Below are 22,866 nucleotides of genomic sequence, written 5' to 3'. Positions count from 1 at the left end.
ACTACAGAGCCCTATGGACAAACTGCTGCATGGTACCAATTTAACTCCAGACTGTCCATCATACGAGACTGTCCGTCATCTTGCCGAGCTCCAAACTAAAGCCATGGAATGTTGCAAAAAAAGCACAAAAAAGACAACTCAGGAATTATAATAAAAACAAAAGAGATATTATTTACCAGGAGAAAGATCGTGTGTGGATGAAAACCTTTCCTCAATCTAGCGCTCAACACCATTTTACGGCTAAGCTAGCTAAAAAATGGAAAGGCCCTTACCGTATTTTAAAGCAATTGGGACCACTGAATTATCGTATATCACTGGAATCAACTGGTGAAGATGTTCGCACAGTGCACGTATCCCACCGCCATGTTACCCAACTGCTGCAGAATTGGAACAGCAGGAAAGAGGAAAAATTATAATAATAATATAATTCTAATAATTAAATATTGAAGGAGTCCTCTGATGAAGAAGAGTTCTTCAGATTTTAATTCAATTTGTACAACCATAGGTTGGCTTCTCAAGGGGGGGGGAGAGTGTGGCGATATGGATGAAATCCATGCCAGTTTTTGCACCTTGCCGGCAAATTAGGCTGAAACAAATTGGCGGAAATGGTATAAAAAGCAAGAAAGAAACGGAAGTGTAAGTGTGTGAGAGAAACAAGGACAAACGGAAGTGTAGGTGTGTGAGGGAAGCAAGGAAAACGGCGGGTGTGTGAGTAGGAACAAACGAAAGTCGAGGTGAGCGGAAGGAAGTACGTGAACGATACCTGAAAGCAATGGAACCAGGCGTGTGGATCTCTGTTGCACAGACCGGGTGTGTACGACGCCAAAAAACTCGGAAGAATTGGTGACGCATGATTGCCGGTTGCACGGTAAAATCCAGACTGGTTCGTCTACCGCAGGTACTGCGTTCCTTTTCCTTTATTAATCGCCGCCGAAACTCCGAATATTCCTTTCCCGGCCTGGTTGTTGGTTGGCCGGCCAGACGCTGCCTGCCCACGCAGCCGAACTCCACACATACACATTACACGAAAAACTCGCACGCACTCACTCACGTAACGCACACACTCGGTGAGTTTGTTTCTGGTGGAAATACTTTGTGATTTTTTTTTTTTTTTTTTTTTGTTTTGTTTTGTTTTGTTTTTTTGTGTATGAAGACGAGATGAATTTAAAGGGACACTGATTTGTTTTTGTTTTTTCTGTTTTTTTGTTTTTTGCTGTTGTTCGTTTCTGCGACAACAAGGACTCTTTTGTTTCGTTTTTCTCTCCCTTCTCTTTTGGACTCTTGATCGTGTCACAGTTCGAATTGAGAAAGGGAAACCACGTGGATGTTTAATTAATGTTTGTGTTCTCATACGTGGTTATATAAATGCTGTTAAGGAAAAAAAGTAAACTTTGTAAGATTTAGATTTCCTCCATTCTTTCATTTATTATCATTGTTTTTTGCTTGTGCCTGGTTCTAATAACAACAGTTTGCACCTTAAAACGGAAAATTGTTGTGAATTGTTATTTCATTTTGTGTTTTTCTGTGTATGTTAATGTGCATATGCGGATTTGTGTATCAGTGGCTTAATTTTGAGTGGTTCCAGGAATTGGAAAAAATATAATAATAGTAATGACTCTTTGACTTGGTAATTTATTTTTCCTTGTCTGGCGCCCAACGATTAAGAATTTAACTATTTAATTGCCCTAAAATTTAACTTTGGATCAGCCACCGTTACACTATGCTGAGGGGCATAGACAACGCCTGTTGGTTCATTATTTTTTGTTAACTTAGCCACTGTATTGAATAAATACCTAGGGTTATGTAAATAGCTGTAGACTAGCTGATTCTAGCTGTAAACCAACTTCAACAGTCCAAATGAAACTGAGAGAGAAAAATTTGTGCTATAAGAAACAACCAGCTGCAGTGACCTGATGGATGGAAATCAGAAGCAGACTGAAGATTTAATGCATTAGGACATATAATATATTGTTTATATTTCAGGAGATAACAAAGACTAATTTCAAACTAATTTCATCATCATGTTTTTAGAACTGGAGGGTCTATTTTCCAACATTTAAAGCTTATTCAAAATGACTTTACGATCATATTGTGTCATATTATCAGTCTGTTTAAAGACAAAACTGCCAAACAGAAGTGTACTTTCAAGTTCAGTTCATCTGTATGTTGTGCTGATCTAGAGCTCAGATGCAGTTTCTTGAGTGTTTTGTCTGATCAGAGAGCAGTTGTACAGTGTTCAGGCCAGTGTTTCCTCAGCTCTGTGTTCATGTAGTAATAGATCCATGTGATGAAGGGAAACACAGTGATTCCCACAGCAGTGCAGATCCTCACAGAGCCCACAGAGCTCCTGCAGGACGAAACACACATTCATGATCATAATACAGCTGAAAAACTTTCATACGGAGTCACAGTCATCAGAACAGCATTTATGGATGTTAAAATCATACAATAATGCATTCACCTTCCTGAATGTCGACACAACAGCAGCCAGAAAACTGTCAACGTGAGTCCACAACATTCTCTAAGAGCAAAGAGTGTGCAATAAATGAATTAAATCTGTTTTATTCCTCAAATGTAACAGAATCATTATTCATTCAAAATTGTTCTGAATTGTTGTTACCTTCCTTCCTCTTGTTGGAAAATGTCTGTAATTCCCTCTTTATAAAGTTTCCAGCCCAGAATGACTCCAAATGTAGAGGCTACAAGCACATGCAGATCAGCCATTCTCCTCCATAACAATGACTCTGGAAAGGTTATGACATAACTAAATTCTACCATAATCTCTTATGGTGGTCAAAAAGTGGGATTTTGTATGTGAAAACTGCATGCAGACTGAAACTCAAGTCATTTGAATACGCTGTTTTTAAACATTTGTTTGTACTTGTAGTCTATTTGTATTGTCTTTTTAATGCAAAACATTGTGCTTTGTGTGGTAAATATTGCATATCATTGTGTTTTATAGGGTAAACAAATATATAATATAGTTTTATATATATTTTTTTTATATCAGATAATACCAAAATCGAATAAAAAATGCATTTTTTTTTCTATATTGCCATGATAACGTGTTATTTTTTTATTTACTTCTCCTCCACTAGATGGCAGCACCGTGTCTTATTTTGATTCATGAAGAACTTCTTAACTGTATTACCTGTTATTTGTGGTTGACAGCAAAGCAAAAAACACAATCCAGACGGAATGGCATAACCAACCTGCAGAAACAAACACAAAATAATATAATGAGCATTTATACGTTTTACAGTTGGCAGTAATGTTTCTCATTTGAGGTGAAAGTGAGTCTTACCATCCACAAATCAGCATCCGGATCATTTATCTGAAAATAGTCAAACAAATCAGCAGTTAATCATCACTTACCATTTCTTATATACATAAACAAGTGCTTCATTTTCGCTCATTCATTGTGTGCAAATAAACCTTAAAGCAACATTTACCTGCACGTAAGTTGCCTGTGAGAAAAATACTGTTCTTTAAAATGATTTCATTTTTTGCTTCATTGTTTGCTTCATTGTTTGTGCTGTTTCTGTTTCCATCTCACAATTCCATTCTGTTCTACTCTATTCTATTATGTTCTATTCTATTCCATCTCACAATTCTATTCTATTCTTATCCTTATTATTTTACTGTAAATGCTGTCACATGAAAGCACATTTTGTTCTTTAAAACTATGTATTTTATTTTTCGTTCCATTGTTTATTCTGTATTGTTTCCATCTAACGATTCGATTCTATTCTATTCCATTCTATTCTATTCTATTCTATTCTTACTATGTTACTGTAAATGTTGTCACATGAAAGCACATTCCATTCTTTAAAATGATTTATTGTATTTTTTGTGAACAACAATCCGTGAAGTGCACTGGGAAGGACCGGGGCTTTTATAGAACACCTGATTGGTCACGGGGGCTGACGTAATCAGTGCGGTGGAGGATGGGAGATGCAGTCTGGAGTGTGGTGCAACAGTCAGAGTGTGTAGGTGAGGTGAGAGTGACATCTGGTGGTGAGCGGACAACGGGACACCGACCAGATTTGTGACATAGCCCCCCCCACCCCCCAAAGAAGGAGCGGCTTCCAGATGCTCGAAGGGAACAACAGTCCAGGGGAGCGGTGGGGTGGGAGCGAGACAGGTTGAGGGCCGGAGAGCCAGGTCCATGTGGGGGGCCCAGTGATTGAGGCAGGACCGACAGAGCAGGTACCCTCCAGGGCGGGGCCGGAGGCGGAGCAGGAGCCCTCCAGGGCGGAGCAGGAGGTGCAGGAGCCCTCCAGGGCGGAGCCGGAGGCGGAGCAGGAGGCGCAGGTGCCCTCCAGGGCGGAGCAGGAGGCGCAGGAGCCCTCCAGGGCGGAGCAGAAGGTGCAGGAGCCCTCCAGGGCGGAACAGTAGGGACAGAGGAGGCAGAGAGAACAGGATAACGCCGCCTCCATAGGAGGTTCTACAGTCAACGCTGACACCTCTGGAGGCATTGGCGCAGCTTCTCTGATGGGGAAGGCCTCTGGAGCAGACCTGAGACCAGACGGGACCTCTGGAGCAGACCTGAGACTAGACGGGACCTCTGGAGCAGACTTGAGACCAGACGGGACCTCTGGAGCAGACTTGAGACCACACGGGACCTCTGGAGCTGACTTGAGACCAGGCGGGACCTCTGGAGCTGACTTGAGACCAGGCGGGACCTCTGGAGCAGGAAACCGCGTTATGGCCTGGGACCTAGGAACAGCAGAGACAGAGGAGGCAGATAGAATAAGGGGAGAAGCAGAGAGGTTGTAGAGGGATGCCGCCTCCATGGGAGGATCTACAGCCAAGGCTGACACCTCAGGAGGCATTGGCATGGCTTCTCCAAGTGAGGGGAGCTCTGGAGCAGACTTGAGATCAGAGGGGAGCTCTGGAGCAGACTTGAGATCAGACGGGACCTCCGAAGAACAGTGTGCAGCCCACACACACCAAAAGGCAACTGCCATTAAGGGAAGAGCAGCGGCGGGTGGCAGGACCTCTCTAATGGTGGTTTTAGAAGGTGTTGATGCCACTGGTATGTTTGCTGCACTCACTGACACTAGTGGTGGGTCCAGCACGCTGGCCATCATGACAGGCCGTGACCCTGGGATGTCAGACGAGACATGGCATGGCTCTGGATGGTCAAACGAAACATGGCGAGGCTCTGGGCCGTTAGGCGGGACTTGACTTGACTCTGGGCCGTCAGGCGGGACGTGACTTGACTTGACTCTGGGCCGTCAGGCGGGACGTGACTTGACTTGACTCTGGGCCGTCAGGCGGGACGTGACTGGACTCTGGAGCAGCAGCAATAACTTTGTTTGGCTCATGAAGATCAGCTGTGGTTTGACTTGGTTCTTGGAGATTGGCTGTGACTTGACTCGATTCGTGAAGATCAGTAGTGACCTGCTTAGACTCATGGAGATCAGCGGTGACTTGACTTGGCTCATGGAGATCAGCAGTGACTTGATCTGACACGTGAAGACCAGCGGATCACTGACTTCACTTGACTCAGGAACCACGGCTATGACGTTGCTTGACTCAGGAATGACCGCTTTGACCTTGCTGGACCTGGAGGCTTGACTGGACCTGGAGGCTTGACTGGACTTGGAGACTACAGCTGTAGCCTGACTTGACTCTGGAGCAGCGGCTGAAGCTTGACTTGGCTCTGGAATAACAGCAGCAGCTTGACTTGACTCATGAGGATCTGCTATAACCTGGCTTGACTCATGGAGATCCGCTGTATCGGGACTTGACTCATGAACAACATGGCTTGGCTCAGGAACAACAGCTGTAGCGGGACTTGACTCATGAACAACAGCCGTAACGTGACTTGACTCATGGGGAGCGGCTGTGACTTGGCTTGACTCGTGGAGAATGACAGCTGTGTCTTGACTTGGAAGCCTGACTTGACCCAGGGGTAGCCACTGTGGCATGAAGGAGCGCCATTTTAGCTGCCCATACCGTCATTAGGGGTGTGTCCAGCACGTGGGCCATCATGACCACAGGTGGCGTCCAGGTGCTGACCACAGGTTCTGTAATGGCAGCCATCTTGTGCAGTGGCTTGGAGATGGCGGCCATCTTGTGCGGTGGCTCTGGCGTGGCAGCCATCTTGTGCAGTGGCTCAGGAAAGATGGCAGCCATCTTGTGCAGTGGCTCAGGAAAGATGGCTGTAACTTGACTTAAGACATGGGCTGCAATTTGCTTGACTTGGGAACTTGACTTGACACAGGAAACACCGCTGCAACTTGACTTGACTTGGAAACTTGACTTGACTGACTCAGGAAACACAGCTGCAATTTGACTTGACTTGGAAACTTGACTTGACTCAGGAAACACAGCTGCAATTTGACTTGACTTGGAAACTTGACTCGACTCAGGAAATGCAGCTGTAACTCCATATAGCTCTGGTATGGCAGCTGTGACGTGACGGAGCTCTGTTTCCGCCGCCATCTTGTGAACAGACTCCGCCGTCGCCGCCATCTTGTGAGCGCACACCGGCGCTGCCACCATCTTGTGAACGGGCACCACAGTCGCCACCATTTTGTGAACGGGCACCGCTGTCGCCGCCATTGCTCGAGCGCGCTCCGACACGGCCGCCATTTCACGAGCAATCCAGGCGGCAAACGTGTTTGTGGGATCGTGCTCCGGCATGACCATCCATCTGCGAGCCGGACGCACAGTCGCCATTGCCGCATTGTCGCATTCCCTCTCCGCGACCTCTACGGTGCACGGCGAACCCACACACAACAAAGCAAAGTTCAAAAATGCCGCGAGCGATGGACGTGGACCCTCACGTCTCAGCCTCGCCCTCAACGGCTGATTTACGCCATCACAAAATATTTCTATAATTATACTGTCCGGGAGGGTGGAATAGTTGGCTATGGCCAGAAACTCACGGGTATATTGTTTGAGTGTGTTTGGTCCTTGCTTGATCCGCCATAGAGTTCTGTCTGTGTCCGTATCGGCTGATTGTCCGGGGGTGAAGCTGCTGGATCCTGTAGTGACGGATTGTTCTGTAACCGGGAGTGAGAGACGAGAGGCGAGCGGATCCATGTGCGAGCCTTTATTCAATGGACGAGACAGATACATAGTCGAGCAGGCAGGGTCAAACAGGGGCAACAGGTGAAACGCAGGCAAAACATAGAGAATAGTCCTTAAACAAGCGAAAATCCACAAGGCAGGCGGCTAGGCAGTCGAAAACGAGGAAACCAGGTGGGAAAGACAAAAACACTGGGAACTAGGAACTCGGAACCAGAAACTAGGAAACGCTAACAATAACAACAATACAACAATCTGTGAAGTGCACTGGGAAGGACCGGGGCTTTTATTGAAGGCCTGATTGGTCACGGGGGCTGACACAATCAGTGTGGTGGAGGATGGGAGATGCAGTCCGGAGTGTGGTGCAACAGTCAGAGTGTGTAGGTGAGGTGAGAGTGACATCTGGTGGTGAGTGGACAATGGGATACCGACCAGATTCGTGACAGATATATTTTATTTTTAATTTCATTGTGTATTCTGTACTGTTTCCATCTAACTATTATATTCTATTCTATTCTTATTATGTTACTGTACTGTTTCATTGTTTACTCTCTACTGTTTCCATCTCACTATTCTATTCTATTCTTATAATTTTACTGTAAATGCTGTGTCACATGAAAGCACATTTTGTTCTTTAAAAAAATGTATTTTATTTTTTGTTTCATTGTTTACTCTGTACTGTTTCCATCTCACTATTCTATTCTATTCTATTCTTATTATTGTACTGTAAATGCTGTGTCACATGAAAGCACATTTTGTTCTTTAAAACAATGTATTTTATTTTTCGTTTCATTGTTTACTCTGTACTGCTTCCATCTCATAATTCTTTTCTCTTCTATTCTATTCTATTCTATTCTATTGTTCTATTCTTATTATTTTACTGTAAATGCTGTGTCACATGAAAGCGCATTTTGTTGTTTAAAACATTGTATTTTATTTTTTGTTTCATTGTTTATTCTGTACTGTTTCCATCTAAATGCTGTGTCACATGAAAGCGCATTTTGTTGTTTAAAACATTGTATTTTATTTTTATTCTATTCTATTCTATAACGATTTGATTCTATTCTAATTATTTCACTGTAAATGTTGTTGCATGAAAACACATTTTCTTTACTCTGTTTCCATTTCACGATCCTGTTCTGTTGTACTTGATTCTGTTCTATTCTGTTTTTATTATTTTAATGTAAATGGTGTGTCACATAAAAGCACCTCTTGTTCTTTAAAGCAATTGATTTTATTTTGTGTTTTTGTTTACTCTGTATTGTTTCCATCTCATGATTCTATTCTATTCTATTCCATTCTATTCTATTCTATTCTATTCTATGCTTATTACTTTAGTGTAAATGTGTCACATGAAAGCACCATTTATTTTATTTTTCTTCTCACATACTACTTGCAAATCTGTGTGTGTGTGTGTGTGTGTGTGTGTGTGTGTGTGTGTGCGTGTGTGTGTGATAAAGTGTTAAAAAATACATTTTAACTATTCTGACTGCTAGACCAAATAAGTTCTCCACCCCTGATTTATAGTGACACGTCTATATTGATTTGATTGTTCTCTATATTCTCTGTTGTTAGCATCTGATGTGTTATCATTTAGTTATCGCGCTGCTTTATTGTGCTGCTTATTGCTACATTTCGTTAGGTTATGACTTGACCCTGCCCTGCGGCAATTTAAAAGTGAAACTAGAAATGAAAGTGAAAGATGGTGTTTAGTCTGCCGCATTCCATGAACAGCAGCAGAATTATTTGAGATCATTTATAGCTAGCAGACTAGATCGTTTGTCTAATTTTGGATGTTTGAAGATGCAGCCACGGAGCTGTGTTTTGATGTCCTGTGTTCCTTCACTATTCAGGGACGTCGTTTACATTTAAAGAATTTAAATTTTTATCTATCTGTCTATATAGAGTATATATACAGTATCGGTATATATATATATATATATATATATATATATATATATATAATGCCAAAAATAATTGTTTATTATTATTTATAATAATATTGTTTATAATTTTATATACATTATACAACAGGGCTTTTTTTCTACTTGGGCGAGCGCCTCGCGGACAGCTTAGCCCACCTCGCGCATGAAGTCAGCCGCATGCCAACAAAACACAGAGAAAGCGCTAAAATCCTGACGAGTCATAGCAATAGAGCGGAGGCGAGAAAGCTGCGGAGAATTTGCTCACCCGGAAGCCTCCGTAATTGACCTATATTTACATAAAATTACCGTTGTTTGTAAATAAATAATATGACGTGCTTATTCCCAATACTTTATTAAGCTTTAAATCTCCTTTCCAAAAAAATGACAAGGGGTCAACTCATAACCATGTTTATATTAATTAGACCGAACTCATTCTCTCAGACGTCCTGGGTATGTATTATGTATGTGGAGCATTCGCAGTTCATATATACGGAACGCCACTGATAGCCTATAGATATATATATAGAGAGAGAGAGAAAGAGTACCATTGCGTTTATGCTGGGAGGCGTCAAGAGTCAAGAACAATTTTCCCTGATGGAGGGAATGGAGACGTTGTGTCGAGTGTACGACACTAGAGAGCCCAAACACCTCTGACATCATTGCGAAAAGGTCAGTGAAATTGGGTGTGCAAAATTTGCATAGCTGGCATCTGTGAGAAGAGGGTTACCATACGTAACTGAGATTTTCATGTTATTCGATTCTTAACAAAAATGTAATTTGTACCAAGGTTGGGCTAACATGTGACAAGGCAATTTGCTTTATATATTTACAGCAAAATCAGAGTACACCCACACAGCAAAAGGACTCCGCGGCGGATCTGCCGCGGAGGTATCGCGGCTTCCGAAACGTACCCGCGAAACGGCCCCGTATCGGCGTCCACTTGCGCGCAGTGACGGATCCGCAACGAAGGCGGGTCGCGGATCCGCCGTGGCTCCGCGCTGCATCCGCTCCGCATCCGCGATTAAAACCTTACCTCCGCGGCGGGTCCGTTTTGGGCCCGCAAATTCATACATACATCCGCCGCAGACTCGCAACGGACTCATAAAAATCCTGGCTCATCTGGCCCGGATCCGTTTTGGACCGGTTTATCTAATTTTCAAAATCCCTTTTGTTCTTGCTTTAGGATAAAATAGGATATAACTAAAACCATCAATAGCCCTAGGCTACTACAGCAATACAGGCCTAAGCTTGTATTTTTAACCTAACTATTGAAAATAGGCCTAAAAAAATGTTCAAGTCAAGACATCAATTTATTGTACAAAAGCAATCACTAATCACTACTCAATGGAAACATAACATTGATATTTAAATTTATGGACAGTTATAGGTTATAGCCTATTCTGTTTTTAAGTAGCCTACTGAATGATGTACACACAACTGATGAAATGTTGTTAACACTTTATTGAGCAACCTTATAGGTGTCACATGTATGCAAACATAAAATATTTGATCTATTAGGCTACAACTTCAATGAAATGCTGTATGCACAGCTAAAATATCAGAAAATGAATAACTGGTGAACAAAAAGAAGTTCAATAAAAAGGTTTTTTATTGCTTATTTCTCCTATTACTCCATTTGTGTGGATGGAGGCAGGACACGTCTCCTCGTTGCCCGATCCGTTGCCAGGTTGAACCACCTGATTGCGTGCTTGGTGACCTCCGCCTCCGTGGCTGACTGTGTCAGCGTGTTTTTCCTCACAGCACCTGTAATCAAACAGACAGATGTGTTTATGTTATGATATGTACACTCAAAAAAGTGAGTCTAAATTTGCATTATTTAATTCAATTGCTTAACAATTTTCCATCCGTTTAGATTACTTAGTTTTAACATAAAACATTTCAATAAACTTAATGTGATTCGTATACATCAGTCAACCATGAATGAAACAGGTAAGATTTATGTAATAATTCCCAGCAAAGAGTTAATGAGATTATGTGATGATTGATCATAAATGATGAACAGCTGATGTTATCATCAAGCAGAATCACCGAAGGAAAGAGAAACACGAGAACTACAACTTCAGCCACAGCCGAAGAAATCAACTGAAATAAAGACATTAAATCATTTAAGATCTGATTAAACAACTCTTAAAACAGCTTTATCAGCTTCACATCAGACTTCTAGAGAAGCTCTTATTGTGAATTAACAGAGGTTTAGATGTTTTATTGTTTTGTTTGAAATCACCATCAAAGAGACCAGTGTTTCCTGTTGTTGGGCTCTTGACCCTTGACATTTTGGTGTTTTTATGTAGAACACATTAAGCTTAACCAGCAAAGCCAAGTGAAGAAGAGTTGTGAAAAAAAATTATCCACCGACTTCATTTCAAGTCCAATATCTTTATATATTGATATTGTATTGCTTTAGATTTGTTAATAACTTCAGATCTTGTAGTACTGTAAAAAATGATAATTTGAATAATTTACAAATCATTTTGTGCACAAAAAGTTTTCATCTGCAGCATTGCAAACACCATAGACATTAAGTTTCAGTGTATGAATCAGTACCTTACCATCAACAATGGTGACAGTCAAAAAAAATGCTTCATGCTCAGTGCATGCTGGGATACATGGGCGAGTCATGAACTATGCTGGTACCCAGCATGCATTGCAATATGAAGCTGTTTGACTCACCATTGTTGAGATTCATATACTGATTTTTGAGGTCTGTGGTCTTTGTATTGCTGCAGATGAAAACTTGCGCACAAAGTGATTAGTAAATTAATTTAGACCGAATCATTTTTTGGAGTGTATAACATCCAAAGCCAAGTATGCTTACACAATACAATATATGAGATAGGCATTAAGGAGAAACATGAAACTTACAAAGTAAGACATGACTTACATGACTTGTTTCATGACATGACTTACAAAGTTATAAACAGGGTTGTGGTGGGTAAACTACGAATTTGTGATCAGGGTAAGGTGTACTGCACCTTTCACTATTGGATATTTAAAAAAGACATCCAAAATGTTCAAATAATATCAGTGGTATTAAATGGTTCCTTGATCAGTGCACATATTGTATGTGGATAAATCAGTGTGGTTTTGTAATGTTTTAAGTTTGTTAGGGTAATGCATACATTCTATTTGGAGGTAAACTCTTTACATTACATTACATAAACTCTTAACAGGTGGATAAACTATATTTCTGACATTTGAGCGGTGGGTAAACTCCATTTACTTGCGTTTAGTCTCCACTACAGCCCTGGTTAACATTACATCAAGGTATTAGCAGATGCTTTTATCCAAAGCGGCTTAATCAAGCTACATGTTGCATCAGAGACCTCAGTTTTAGGTTAACCATTCCGAAAGCAACACTAAATTAAAATACATCTCACATGGTAATTTACAACCCACACAAAACTGCATTCCATCAGTGTGTATTATTATTATTATAATTTATTTATTTATTTAGACAAATGTACACGAGCGAAGCTATCGCAACCACCAGGCAGCCAATACGTTTGAGTGCATTTACTTTAATAACATGATGGCCTGTTACCCACACCTAGGGTGCGTTTCTCTTGACATGACAATCCACTGTGATTCCAATCCCCAAACTTTGACCATAGTTGCACTCTTACAAACAAGTGCAGGTACGCCACTGTTTCACCTAAGATTGTGCCGGAAGTTGGTATCTCCACTTTCTAGAAGCGCACCCATGGTCAACGCCATTTTCAGTGCCAGCAACAAACTGAAGGAATCAAAACGAGGCAGTCTCACAGCAGTGGGGATCCCACAGCAATTTTGAAGATTTACTGCATGTCAGAAAGGTAGGCTTTTTTATTATTATCATTATTGCACTGCCTGATAGTGAACAGGAATTTTTAGTAGCCTATTTTCCCTACTAATTAAGTGACCTTGTCAGATTTTCACTGATGCACTGTGTTAAACATAACATCAGGCATATAGGCCTACCTGATTGAAAATTTAAAAAAAAACAAGACATTAAACGACAAAAAGTCGGTATAGTATGTGGTATATGGTATAGTAGCCAGTCTAAAAAAGGCTACACAGTCATATTGGTATGATGGTTGCTACAATTTTTAAGGCTGCCCCAACATTTACAAACTATTGACTTTGAACGTATTTAATATTACTTTGAATTATATACTTACTGAAAAGCAAGGTCTTCGTTGCCATCCTACTGAAGGGCTTTTTGTTATTAACACCCTTCCAGTTGATCTGATGAGACACCTCATCTGTGAAGAGCCTGCCCAAGATGTTCCAGGTCACTCTCTTCACATCCTGGCCTCCAATGGTGGCTAAAGAAGAAATCTAAAAGGCAAAGACATCTTTTTTAAATAAAAAGCAAGGTAAACATTAAGCTTAAGTTGCATCTAAAGCTGCATTCAAAATGTTTTTGTTCCTGTTGAAAGCGTTCAGAAATGTACAAAAAGATAGAAAACTTATGTTTCTTCTTTTTGTGTAAAGAATTTTTTTTTTTTTCTAAACATGTACTTGGCTCACACCCTCATGACCTGTCAAACCAGGGAGATTGTTGCTCACTGACAGAATCTTACCACTGGGAAAAGGCATTTCAGGACAGGCCTGTTCAGGGCTGCTTCAATAGAATATTTGCAATAATCATGGACAATCAATAAACCTAATGGCACCATTCATATTAAGTAAGAAAACTCACCACTTTCTGTCGAGCTGGGCCATTCGAGCTGGGCTAAGGATGTGGACCTCAGCCGCTGTTGACAAACATGAAATATAGCTAAAATGTAGTGCAAAAAATATATCACGTTACAGCGTTTATCCTCATTATTCAAAATTACTGACGCTAGTCAGTTCTGTCTTAAATGATTAGAAACAGTTGAGAATGAAAATCCGTGTGCAACAGTATATTGGACCCGTGTGGTTAAAGCGGCAACACATAATATTCCTTCTGCCGTCTCTGTGCCTCATATGAATAAAATGTACAAATCACTCACTGCTCTTGAATGAATGACGTTTGTAGTTTTAATCAGAAACAAAGCATGTTTAACTATTACAGTAAAGACACCGTTTTATTTTACATTCATCTAACTACATTCAATCTCTGTAGTATTGTTAGACTACTTTAGACTTGCATAAAAGTATTCAGTATTTTTTTAAAGCACTGTTTTTTTTTTTTTTTTTATTTGTATCTTTTTTTTTCTTTTATATAGATCTTTTATTTGATCTATATTCTTCTGACTTTTTTATTTTCCGCGCTTACACTTTTGGCGCCGTTAATAGCCGGTAGCTAATTAGCTTTTTGACGTTCAAACAGGCGCCAATACAAATTATTTGTCTGAACCGACTCAAACGGTGATTAAAATGCCGAAGTTTAATTTTCATTATAAAGAGGATGGCAGATAGATACTATGAGACCAAAATTGCCAAAATGCAAACTTAACAATGCACAGCTAGCTAGAAGCTAGCGCTACCATTATCCACGAGTGAACATGCTAAAGTTGTCCTACTATCAAACAACGTCATTACAGTCATTAATATACATGATGATATCGATACATCAATAAACTTACTCAAGAGGATTCAGCGCAACCGTGTCCCAGTCTCCAGTGATATGATTTCGTCTCGGCTCTTGGCGTACTCAACCGTACAGTAAAGGCGCGTCCGCGTCCGCGCATCCGACATGGGTGCGGTCAGGATCCGCTGATTGACAGTAGAATTTACAGCGCCGCGCGGAGGCGGAGCTGGTCTTCTGGGGGGAGTCAAAACGAAGGTGACAGTCACGCGGGTTTGGCGACTTGAAGGCGGATCCGCGTAGGAATCTCCTGCTGTGTGGGCAGGCACTTTAGCTTAAAATAAAAAAGAATATAATAATTATGGATTACAAAATTACAATAGCCTATTTGGAAAATATTGTTAACTGATGCTAACTGACTAGCTAACTATAGCTACCTGAAGCTAACAAGTGGTCATTTTTTTAAATATAAAGTCCAAATATTACGAAATAACGAGGAGAATAACAACTTGCAGTAAATAATCAAATTGTTTGCACATCAAATTCAGAGTAACAAAACTACAGTAGCAACAGTGTTGACTGAATATATTTAGCAGCTTCTGCAGTTAAAAGTAAAACTTTAAACATGTAGTTTTTCCTATTTAATTGCAATACCATTAATAAATAACGTATTTAATTTGTAGTTAACTAGTTACGTATAAATAACTCTGCCTGGCTGTTGGTGTCTGGCCTTATTTATTACTTTTTTAAATGCAGTGAGACTTTGTGACTTCCTGCACTTGCTATACTTCATACTTCAGTATAATAGTATTTTTTTTTTATAATAAATCCAAAAACTAGGCATGATTTAAAAAAAAAACAAAAAAAAAAAAAAAACTAGGGAGTTGAAATGGCAATTGAGCTGATGAGTGATCCTCTGCTGCCATCTACTGGTTATAATGGTAATTTCATGTCATTTTCATCTTAAAAGTCTTTGTTTTCCACCAGGAGTTGAGAAATAATAAAGGCTTTAAAATATAAGTTTTGAAACATGTTTATAACTATGAAGGTAAGTTATAGATTATCAGGAGTACCATTATATTGTTGTTGTTGTTGTTTTTTTTTTTTTTTTTTGTTTTTTGTTTTTTTTTTTACGAGATAACATGGCTAGCTAGCTAATGTTAGCTTAAACAGTTATGATAGTGTTTAGTGTCAACCTTTAAATGTACAATTATGTGTCTACTAGGGGTGTAATAGTACACAGATGTCACGGTTCGGTACGTACCTCTGTTCGAGGGTCACGGTTCGATACGGTTTCGGTACAGGAAAAAAAATCAAATCTACTATGCTAGGTTTCTTTTCATTTATTTTAAACAGACAGTAGTACAAATTACATTTTTTTTTTTTTTTTCCCACCAACATGTGAAAATAATAAATATTAAATTAAATTAATGTCATATATAGGCTATAAAATCTGCAGTACATATATACATACAAGGAATAAATACTTGAAATATATTTAATTTAGTTAAATGATGGACCAAAAAACTGTGCGATACCTAATGTAGCCCTATATTTGCTGAGTTTCAGTTCAGTTTTGTGACAGAAAGGAAACTCAAATGGCAGAAAGCGACATTCTATTTATTTTTTGTTTAAGTTGATTTTGCTTGTATGAGGAAAGTTGAAGTAATCGCGCCGGCGCACACAAACACAAAACATATCAGTTCCAGGCTTCTAGCATTGCTAACTTGACAACGCAGTTGGCACTTTATCAAAATAAAACACAGTTAACCAAACATCCACGCACCCGCCTTACTGTCACCATTAGAACGCGACTGAAGTACAAAGTCTATAATTTACACAATAAGTAATAGTTTAGCATTTGGATGCATTACAAAATGGAAATTTTATGGAATATTTGGATTTGTGCCGAATGAGAGAAGTAGGATACAAGAGCACAAAGCTCCATTTCGCGGACAGTTCAGTGCGCAAGCCTTTAAAGCAACGTGAGAGACGTGTTCGGAATCAGTGTTCGGAAGTGCGCAACCCCTGGCATTCGCCGTTCTTCTGCTGTCGGTTATCAGAGTTGCATTACTGCGGGTGCCCCCTTCTGTATTGAGGGTGAATTGTCTGTATTCGTTGTAAGGCCTCATGCACCGAACCGAGATGCCTGTACCGTAACGGTTCGGTACGAATACATGTATTGTTACACCCCTAGTATCTACCTATTCTCTTCTATCAGTTTCGGCATATAAAATTATATGTTGTTGTAAGTTAATGCCGCTATCATTATTTATGGTAAAAACAATTATTTTGTTTCTCAGTTTCTGACAAAAACAAACCAGGAGAGGTTTCTGTAAGGGTCTCACCAGAAGTTTTCGAGCTGGCTTAATCTTTATGTGGACGTTCTAAAGAACACTCTGTGTGTATAGTACAGTAAGCTATAGGCGGAATACCCTGTGCAATTGCATATATTGCTATAAACTTGGGATTTCATATTTTCCCTCCTCTAAACTTCTTCTTTCCTCACTCTCTCTTTCCGCAACCTGTGTGAATGTGTGAATGCATGTGTATATGTTAGATTAGTTTATATGTCTTAGATTTATCCAATAAATTCATTTTGAAAAGAGAAGTATCTTAGTTTTGTGCTTACAAGTTAATGTCTTAAACTGCCGACCTTGTTACCATGCTAATAAATAGTGTGTTCACTATATTTTGGATAGTAATATCCATTGAAGAGTTGATGATATACAGTTTGTTCAATGAATCGCTGGCTTGCAGTGATCAGCCGTAGAATGGAGATTCTGTTCAAATTCCCTATAAAATCTTAAATAATTCCCTTTGAGCTAAATTGAACTGTTTCCCTTACAACCCCATTAGTTGTTATAAATTCACTGTAAACCAAGGCTTCACAGGGCTTATTGCTTTTATGACACGGTTATTCCATATACCTAGTAAGGTTTCACAAAATAAAACAGAGCAAATAAACTGTAATGATATAAATAAAAACAGTATTCTTTCGCCAAGCAATGTAGTTCCCCAGAGACAGTTGTGGTTAAAACAAAGTGGTTGCCAAGCAACACACAAAAGTAAACAAAGGTGTATGTTTACAGAGTATTTTACAACAGCTTTGAATGTGGCTCAACCAATCAGAATCAAGGACAGGAACTATCCACTTTATAAATACTTTTTAATCTCAAATGCTCATCTTGTTTAGCTCTGCATAAACTCTGTGTATTTCTACAACTCTGTTGTAGAAAATAAGCAATCATTTCGGATGACCCTTCGTCCTCGGCTGTGATCGTTTAGAGCCCTTTGAAGCTGCATTTAAACTGCATTTTGGAAGTTCAAACTCGCGGGCACCAAGTCCACTATATGGAGAAAAATCCTGAAATGTTTGACTCAAAAAACATAATTTCTTTTTCGACAGAAGAAAGAAAGACATGAACATCTTGGATAATAATGGGGTAAATACATTATCTGTAAATTTTTGTTCTGGAAGTGAACTTCTCCTTTAACCTTGCAACTTTAGATACTGTGTAACAGATTTCTAAATAAAATGGTCACTTGACAAAATACATTCTTTGCTGGCTGAATAGAAACATTACGAAATGGTGTAATCTTCAGAAGAATACGTAAAGATAAATCGGTTAAACAGTTATGTCATATCTTTATAATGTACAATATGGTGACTGAGTTCAGGGGAATGTAAAAAATCTTTATTTAGAGTAGTTATTATTTAATGTAATGTAATGTTTATTTTCTTATTTATTATTTTAATATTATTTAATGTTGTCTATTCATATTTCAGGATTCTTAGTGAAAGGTCCCTCTGGTCCTCTGGTTGCTGCTCTGGGATCTTCAGTGGTTTTGCCCTGTTACGTTGATGAACCCTTACCAATGAAAGATCTGGAGGTGGAATGGAGGAGAACAGACTCAGCAATTCTGGTTCATCTGTATGAAGATGGTGAGAGTCGACCAGAGTCCCAGCAGCAGGATTATCATGATAGAGCTCATTTCTTTACTGATCAGATTCAACATGGAAACTTCTCCCTCCGTCTGGACAATCTGAGAGCTGAAGACGAGGGACGATACACATGTAGAGTTTACAGTCAGCAGGATTCTTCAGAAACTGTGGTTCAAATGAAAGTTGGTAATGTTCATGAGTACTTACCATGAGTTCTTTCCTTCATTTTCACTAAGACTGATTTGTTACTAAAATTATATTTCCTGTAGTATTTACAGTACACTGTTTGTTCTTTCAGACCGTTTGTTAGTATCAGGATCAGATGAGTCCGTATCTGCGTCTGTGGGTGAGGACGTCACTCTGAACTGCTCTGTAGACTCTCACATCACACCTGAACACAATGAAGAGGTTTTATGGAAGAAAACTGATGAAGATATTCTGGTTCTGCTCTACCAAAACAATAAGACTTTAACAGATTCATCAGATGAGCGATATAGAGACAGAGTTGAGTTCTTCACTGCTGAAATCCCCAAAGGAAACTTCTCTCTCAGACTGAAGAGTGTCAGAACTGAGGATAAAGGAGTTTACATGTGTCAAGTGTTTGCTGGAGGACTTTCAGCCAACGCAACTGCAGTACTGGGCCGAATGGGTGAGTCTTAATGAATAAATAAAAATACACAATCATTTTGGATTGAACTAACATAAGTTACATTTAGTACGATTCAGAAACACTCAGAGGGAAGATGAACATTTGCATGGTATTCATTCCGTAAAGTATTAACAGAGGGGCCAACCTGCTGGTGGTGGGGAGGATGGAGGGTAATGTAAGTCTCATCAACAGCAAAAAGGAAACAGAGAGTTTCTTTGCTTATATACTCCAGGTTTCAAGCAGTGATTGGCCAGGCCGACAGTATTAACATGAATAAATGACGTGGCGTTAGAGTCTTTCTAAGAGAACTTGCGCTTAAACTTTTATTTCTTTCATGACTCCTGGAGAGTGTAATATACATGACAATGTTAATGTGTTTGGTCTTGGCAGAAAAGATCTGATTTAGATTTAATGTATGTTTTTTTTTCCTAGTGTCTTGACTATTCATTTTTTTACTGCAAGAAATATCTTTTCTACAGTTGGTGATGCTTGTGCAGACTAGTTTTTTAACTGAAACGTGTTTCTTGCCATTAGCCTACATGAATTTTATTGAGCTTACTGTTAAATAAAAAATGCTTCAGGACTTCTTTGAGAGTACAAATTGGAGAGTGTTTAAAACTGCTGTTCTAAGAGAGGTACTCCACAGCGGACTTGGAGAAGTACAGTGCAACTTTAGCTGGTTACATCTGCACATGCACTGAGAACATCATTTCATAATTTAAACATGTATTTATTTTTAATCAAATGAAAATTAAACACTTTAACATTTGGCAAACAAACAGAGGTTTACTGTTAAAATTAATACATGGAAGAAAATTCATGTGAATATTTTTAATAATAAGTTTAAATAATAATTGTAAATATTTTTTTCTACAATTAGTCTGGTTGTAATATTTAGTTTTATCAGTTAATTTTTTTTAATTGGCCTGAAATAGAAACATATAAAGACATAAATTATACTGTACAAAAGTAATACAAGAGTAATATATTTCTGTTACACCTCAAACCAGACTTTTATTTTGACAGGTTGCCGTAACATTTCTGTGTGTATACAGTATGATATGATGCTAGTTTTGGCAAATGAAAGGGTAAAATTCACATGAAATGACTCCCACAGAAGCTCTGGAGATGAAGTTCATGTGTTCATGTCATCATATAATGAGACGCAGAGGCCGACAATCACCGCGAGCCTCACGTGTGCTTCAGTATTTGTGTAGTAAACACAGAGCCAAGCGGGACATGCAGGATTTATATCTAAACTGTCTTTTTGCGTTTTAATATTCACAGACATTAGTCCATATCGCGATTCGAATTAAGTGACAGACTCAGTTTTGATCTATTCATCCAAGAATGGATGAATTCCGTGGCATTCCGCGCTATAGAGTGAATTTTGTTTTTATGAATGGTCCACATTTTCGCGGAGGAGAAGGGTCTGGCTGCAGAAATGCACTTGCATTTTCAGACTTCTCAGACATCTGCACTTCCGGAAGTGACATCACTTGCAGTCTATTTTATTTTTTGTTAATGGAATCTCTCAACATTTTACAACAATAGCCAGGTGGTGAAGAATCTATTTAAACTAAATTACAATGTCACTTGCAATCATCACTTGCACTCTCTGCGACATCACTTGCAATCCACACAAATCGTGCGTGTTGCCAGTTGAGACAAGACGCTGTGGTGGTTAAATGATTCAAATGAATTTAATAGCACAACGTACAGGGTCGTGCATGTCATCTGTAGGAGATAAAGACAAAGACCTGCAAATCCCTGGCCACAGAACAGCTGAATATAAATGCAATGCGCAAAGTTTCTTGTTAAGCGTTTCCTCCCGTAGAAAACCATAAACAGTTAATATGGCTTGATGTATTAAGATACAACAAGTGCCATTACAAATCAAATTTATATATAGTTTATTAATTTAATGTACTTCAAGGCAATATGACCATGAATACAATGCGCACTTTCACTTTTATACCTACTTACCCAACAAATGCTTAATGTGGCAAAACGGACTAAGATGATAAAGACCAAATTTAGTATACAGCAGATTTGAATGCGCAATAAGAAATGCATTAAGTGATATTAAAAGGACCAACTCCTATAGGCAAGCAGACGTGCCCAGAACACAATGCGTTAAATAGACTTTTTCCTCCTAAGGAAAATCAATAATAAATCACATAATGTAGCATAATGAACAAAGACAATAAAAGGGCTGAAGAGATTATTCTATATGGGAAAACACGAATAAGTGCGGTGTTTCGTTTAATCTGGGCTCACCTGATTGTCTGTAGCTGTTTTAATAATGAAGAGGAGCATGTTGAGTTTAGTCTATCATCTTAGTCCACAGAAAACACTATATATACATTATACTGATAAACTGTATTTCGAATTTGAACTTTTAATAGCACTATCTTAATACATTAAGCCATATTAAGTGTTAATAGTTTTCTATGGGAGGAAAATGCTTAACGAGAGACTTTGCATATTGCGATCATATTCTGCTGTTCTGTGGCCACATATTTGCAGGACCCTGTACGTTATGCTGTTAAATTAGTTTTAATCGTTTAACCACCACAGCATCTTGTCTTCATTGGCACAGTGTTGCCAACTTGGCGACTTTGTCGCTAGATTTAGCGACTTTTCAGACCCCCCCTGGCGACTTTTTTTCGAAAAAGCGCCTAGCGACAAATCTAGCGACTTCTTGGACAAACCTTATTTAGTTTATGAGACTCTCTGGTACTGCCGCGCGAGCGCAAAGTCGTGCTTTCCCAGCGCGCGCGCTCTCCCTCTCTCTCTATCTGCGTCTGCTCTGTTCAGTGAGCGGTTGAGAAGCAGCACTTTCAGATAAAAGATATTCTGATGCTTCTAACTCTATTTTACATGCAAGTATAGCCGAAATCACAGCAAAGCCATTGTCTTAATCGTATGTGTATTTTATTTCATTAGACAATGTCCTGATTATGAATCAAAATTTTAGTGTAGATAAATATCTTCGAGAGCTGGTTATGTAGTCCTAATGGGCCGCGTTTCAGTCACTATTTCATATTTACCCCGTTGTCTGACAAAGGAAACCGTAAAATATATCAATATATCTATGAAATATATAAATGAAAACAGTTTTATTGAATTTGGCTGCATTAAATAGCAGTATGTGAGCACAGAGACGCAAGACAATGCAACGTACGCTAATGAGCTAATATGCTAATGAGCGTATGACGTCATTTAGCGACATTTGACGACTTTTCAAGTGGGGTTTAGCTACTTTCCATTGAAAAAAGTTGGCAACACTGCATTGGCAACACGCACTATTTGTGTGGATTGCAAGTGACGTGGCAGGTAGCAGAGAGTGCAAGTAGCGACTGCGAGTGACATTGTAATTTAGTTTCTTTTTTTGTCTTCACCACCTGGCTACTGTTGTAAAATGTTGAGATATCCCATAAAATAATAATAATAATAATAAATCAATGAAAAAAATAAAAATACAAATACAAATTAAAAAAGACTTCCGGAAGTGCCTTTGTCTGAGAGTACAAGTCTGAGAGTGCACGTCTGAAAATGCAAGTGTGTCTGTATTTCAATCGTTTATTTTGTAAAAAGGTATTTAGTACACAAATGGTGTACAGTCGTGGACAAAAGTTTTGAGAATGACACAAATATTAGTTTTCACAAAGTTTGCTGCTAAACTGCTTTTGGATCTTTGTTTCAGTTGTTTCTGTGATGTACTGAAATATAATTACAAGCACTTCATGCGTTTCAAAGGCTTTTATCGACAATTACATGACATTTA

At 39.2% G+C, this 22,866-nt stretch overlaps 2 protein-coding genes and 1 long non-coding RNA gene across 3 annotated transcripts; 1 reads left to right on the top strand and 2 right to left on the bottom strand.

Moving 5' to 3' along the window:
• Positions 1 to 1,947: 1,947 nt before the first annotated feature.
• LOC127157647 (transmembrane protein 220) lies at positions 1,948 to 5,090 on the bottom strand. The gene is made up of 6 exons (XM_051100893.1): positions 5,058 to 5,090; positions 3,305 to 3,334; positions 3,152 to 3,212; positions 2,621 to 2,744; positions 2,462 to 2,521; positions 1,948 to 2,347 (listed from the first exon to the last, which is right to left on the bottom strand). Exons 1-6 carry the CDS (start codon positions 5,088 to 5,090, stop codon positions 2,215 to 2,217), a joined length of 441 nt encoding a protein of 146 aa, XP_050956850.1. The 3' UTR covers positions 1,948 to 2,214.
• Positions 5,091 to 9,988: 4,898 nt separating this feature from the next.
• LOC127157648 (uncharacterized) lies at positions 9,989 to 13,720 on the bottom strand. Its single transcript, XR_007825966.1, has 3 exons — positions 13,669 to 13,720; positions 13,145 to 13,304; positions 9,989 to 10,730 (listed from the first exon to the last, which is right to left on the bottom strand). It is a non-coding gene; the product is annotated as an uncharacterized LOC127157648 (long non-coding RNA).
• Positions 13,721 to 15,370: 1,650 nt separating this feature from the next.
• Positions 15,371 to 19,087, top strand: LOC127157646 (butyrophilin-like protein 2). Its single transcript, XM_051100892.1, has 3 exons — positions 15,371 to 15,422; positions 18,272 to 18,613; positions 18,726 to 19,087. Exons 1-3 carry the CDS (start codon positions 15,371 to 15,373, stop codon positions 19,085 to 19,087), a joined length of 756 nt encoding a protein of 251 aa, XP_050956849.1.
• Positions 19,088 to 22,866: the final 3,779 nt, after the last annotated feature.

The sequence above is a fragment of the Labeo rohita genome, unplaced genomic scaffold (assembly GCF_022985175.1).
Source record: "Labeo rohita strain BAU-BD-2019 unplaced genomic scaffold, IGBB_LRoh.1.0 scaffold_114, whole genome shotgun sequence".
Taxonomy (NCBI): Eukaryota; Metazoa; Chordata; class Actinopteri; order Cypriniformes; family Cyprinidae; genus Labeo; species Labeo rohita.
The sequence above is the reverse complement of the archived record's forward strand: the minus strand, read 5'-3'. Positions and strand labels throughout refer to the sequence as shown.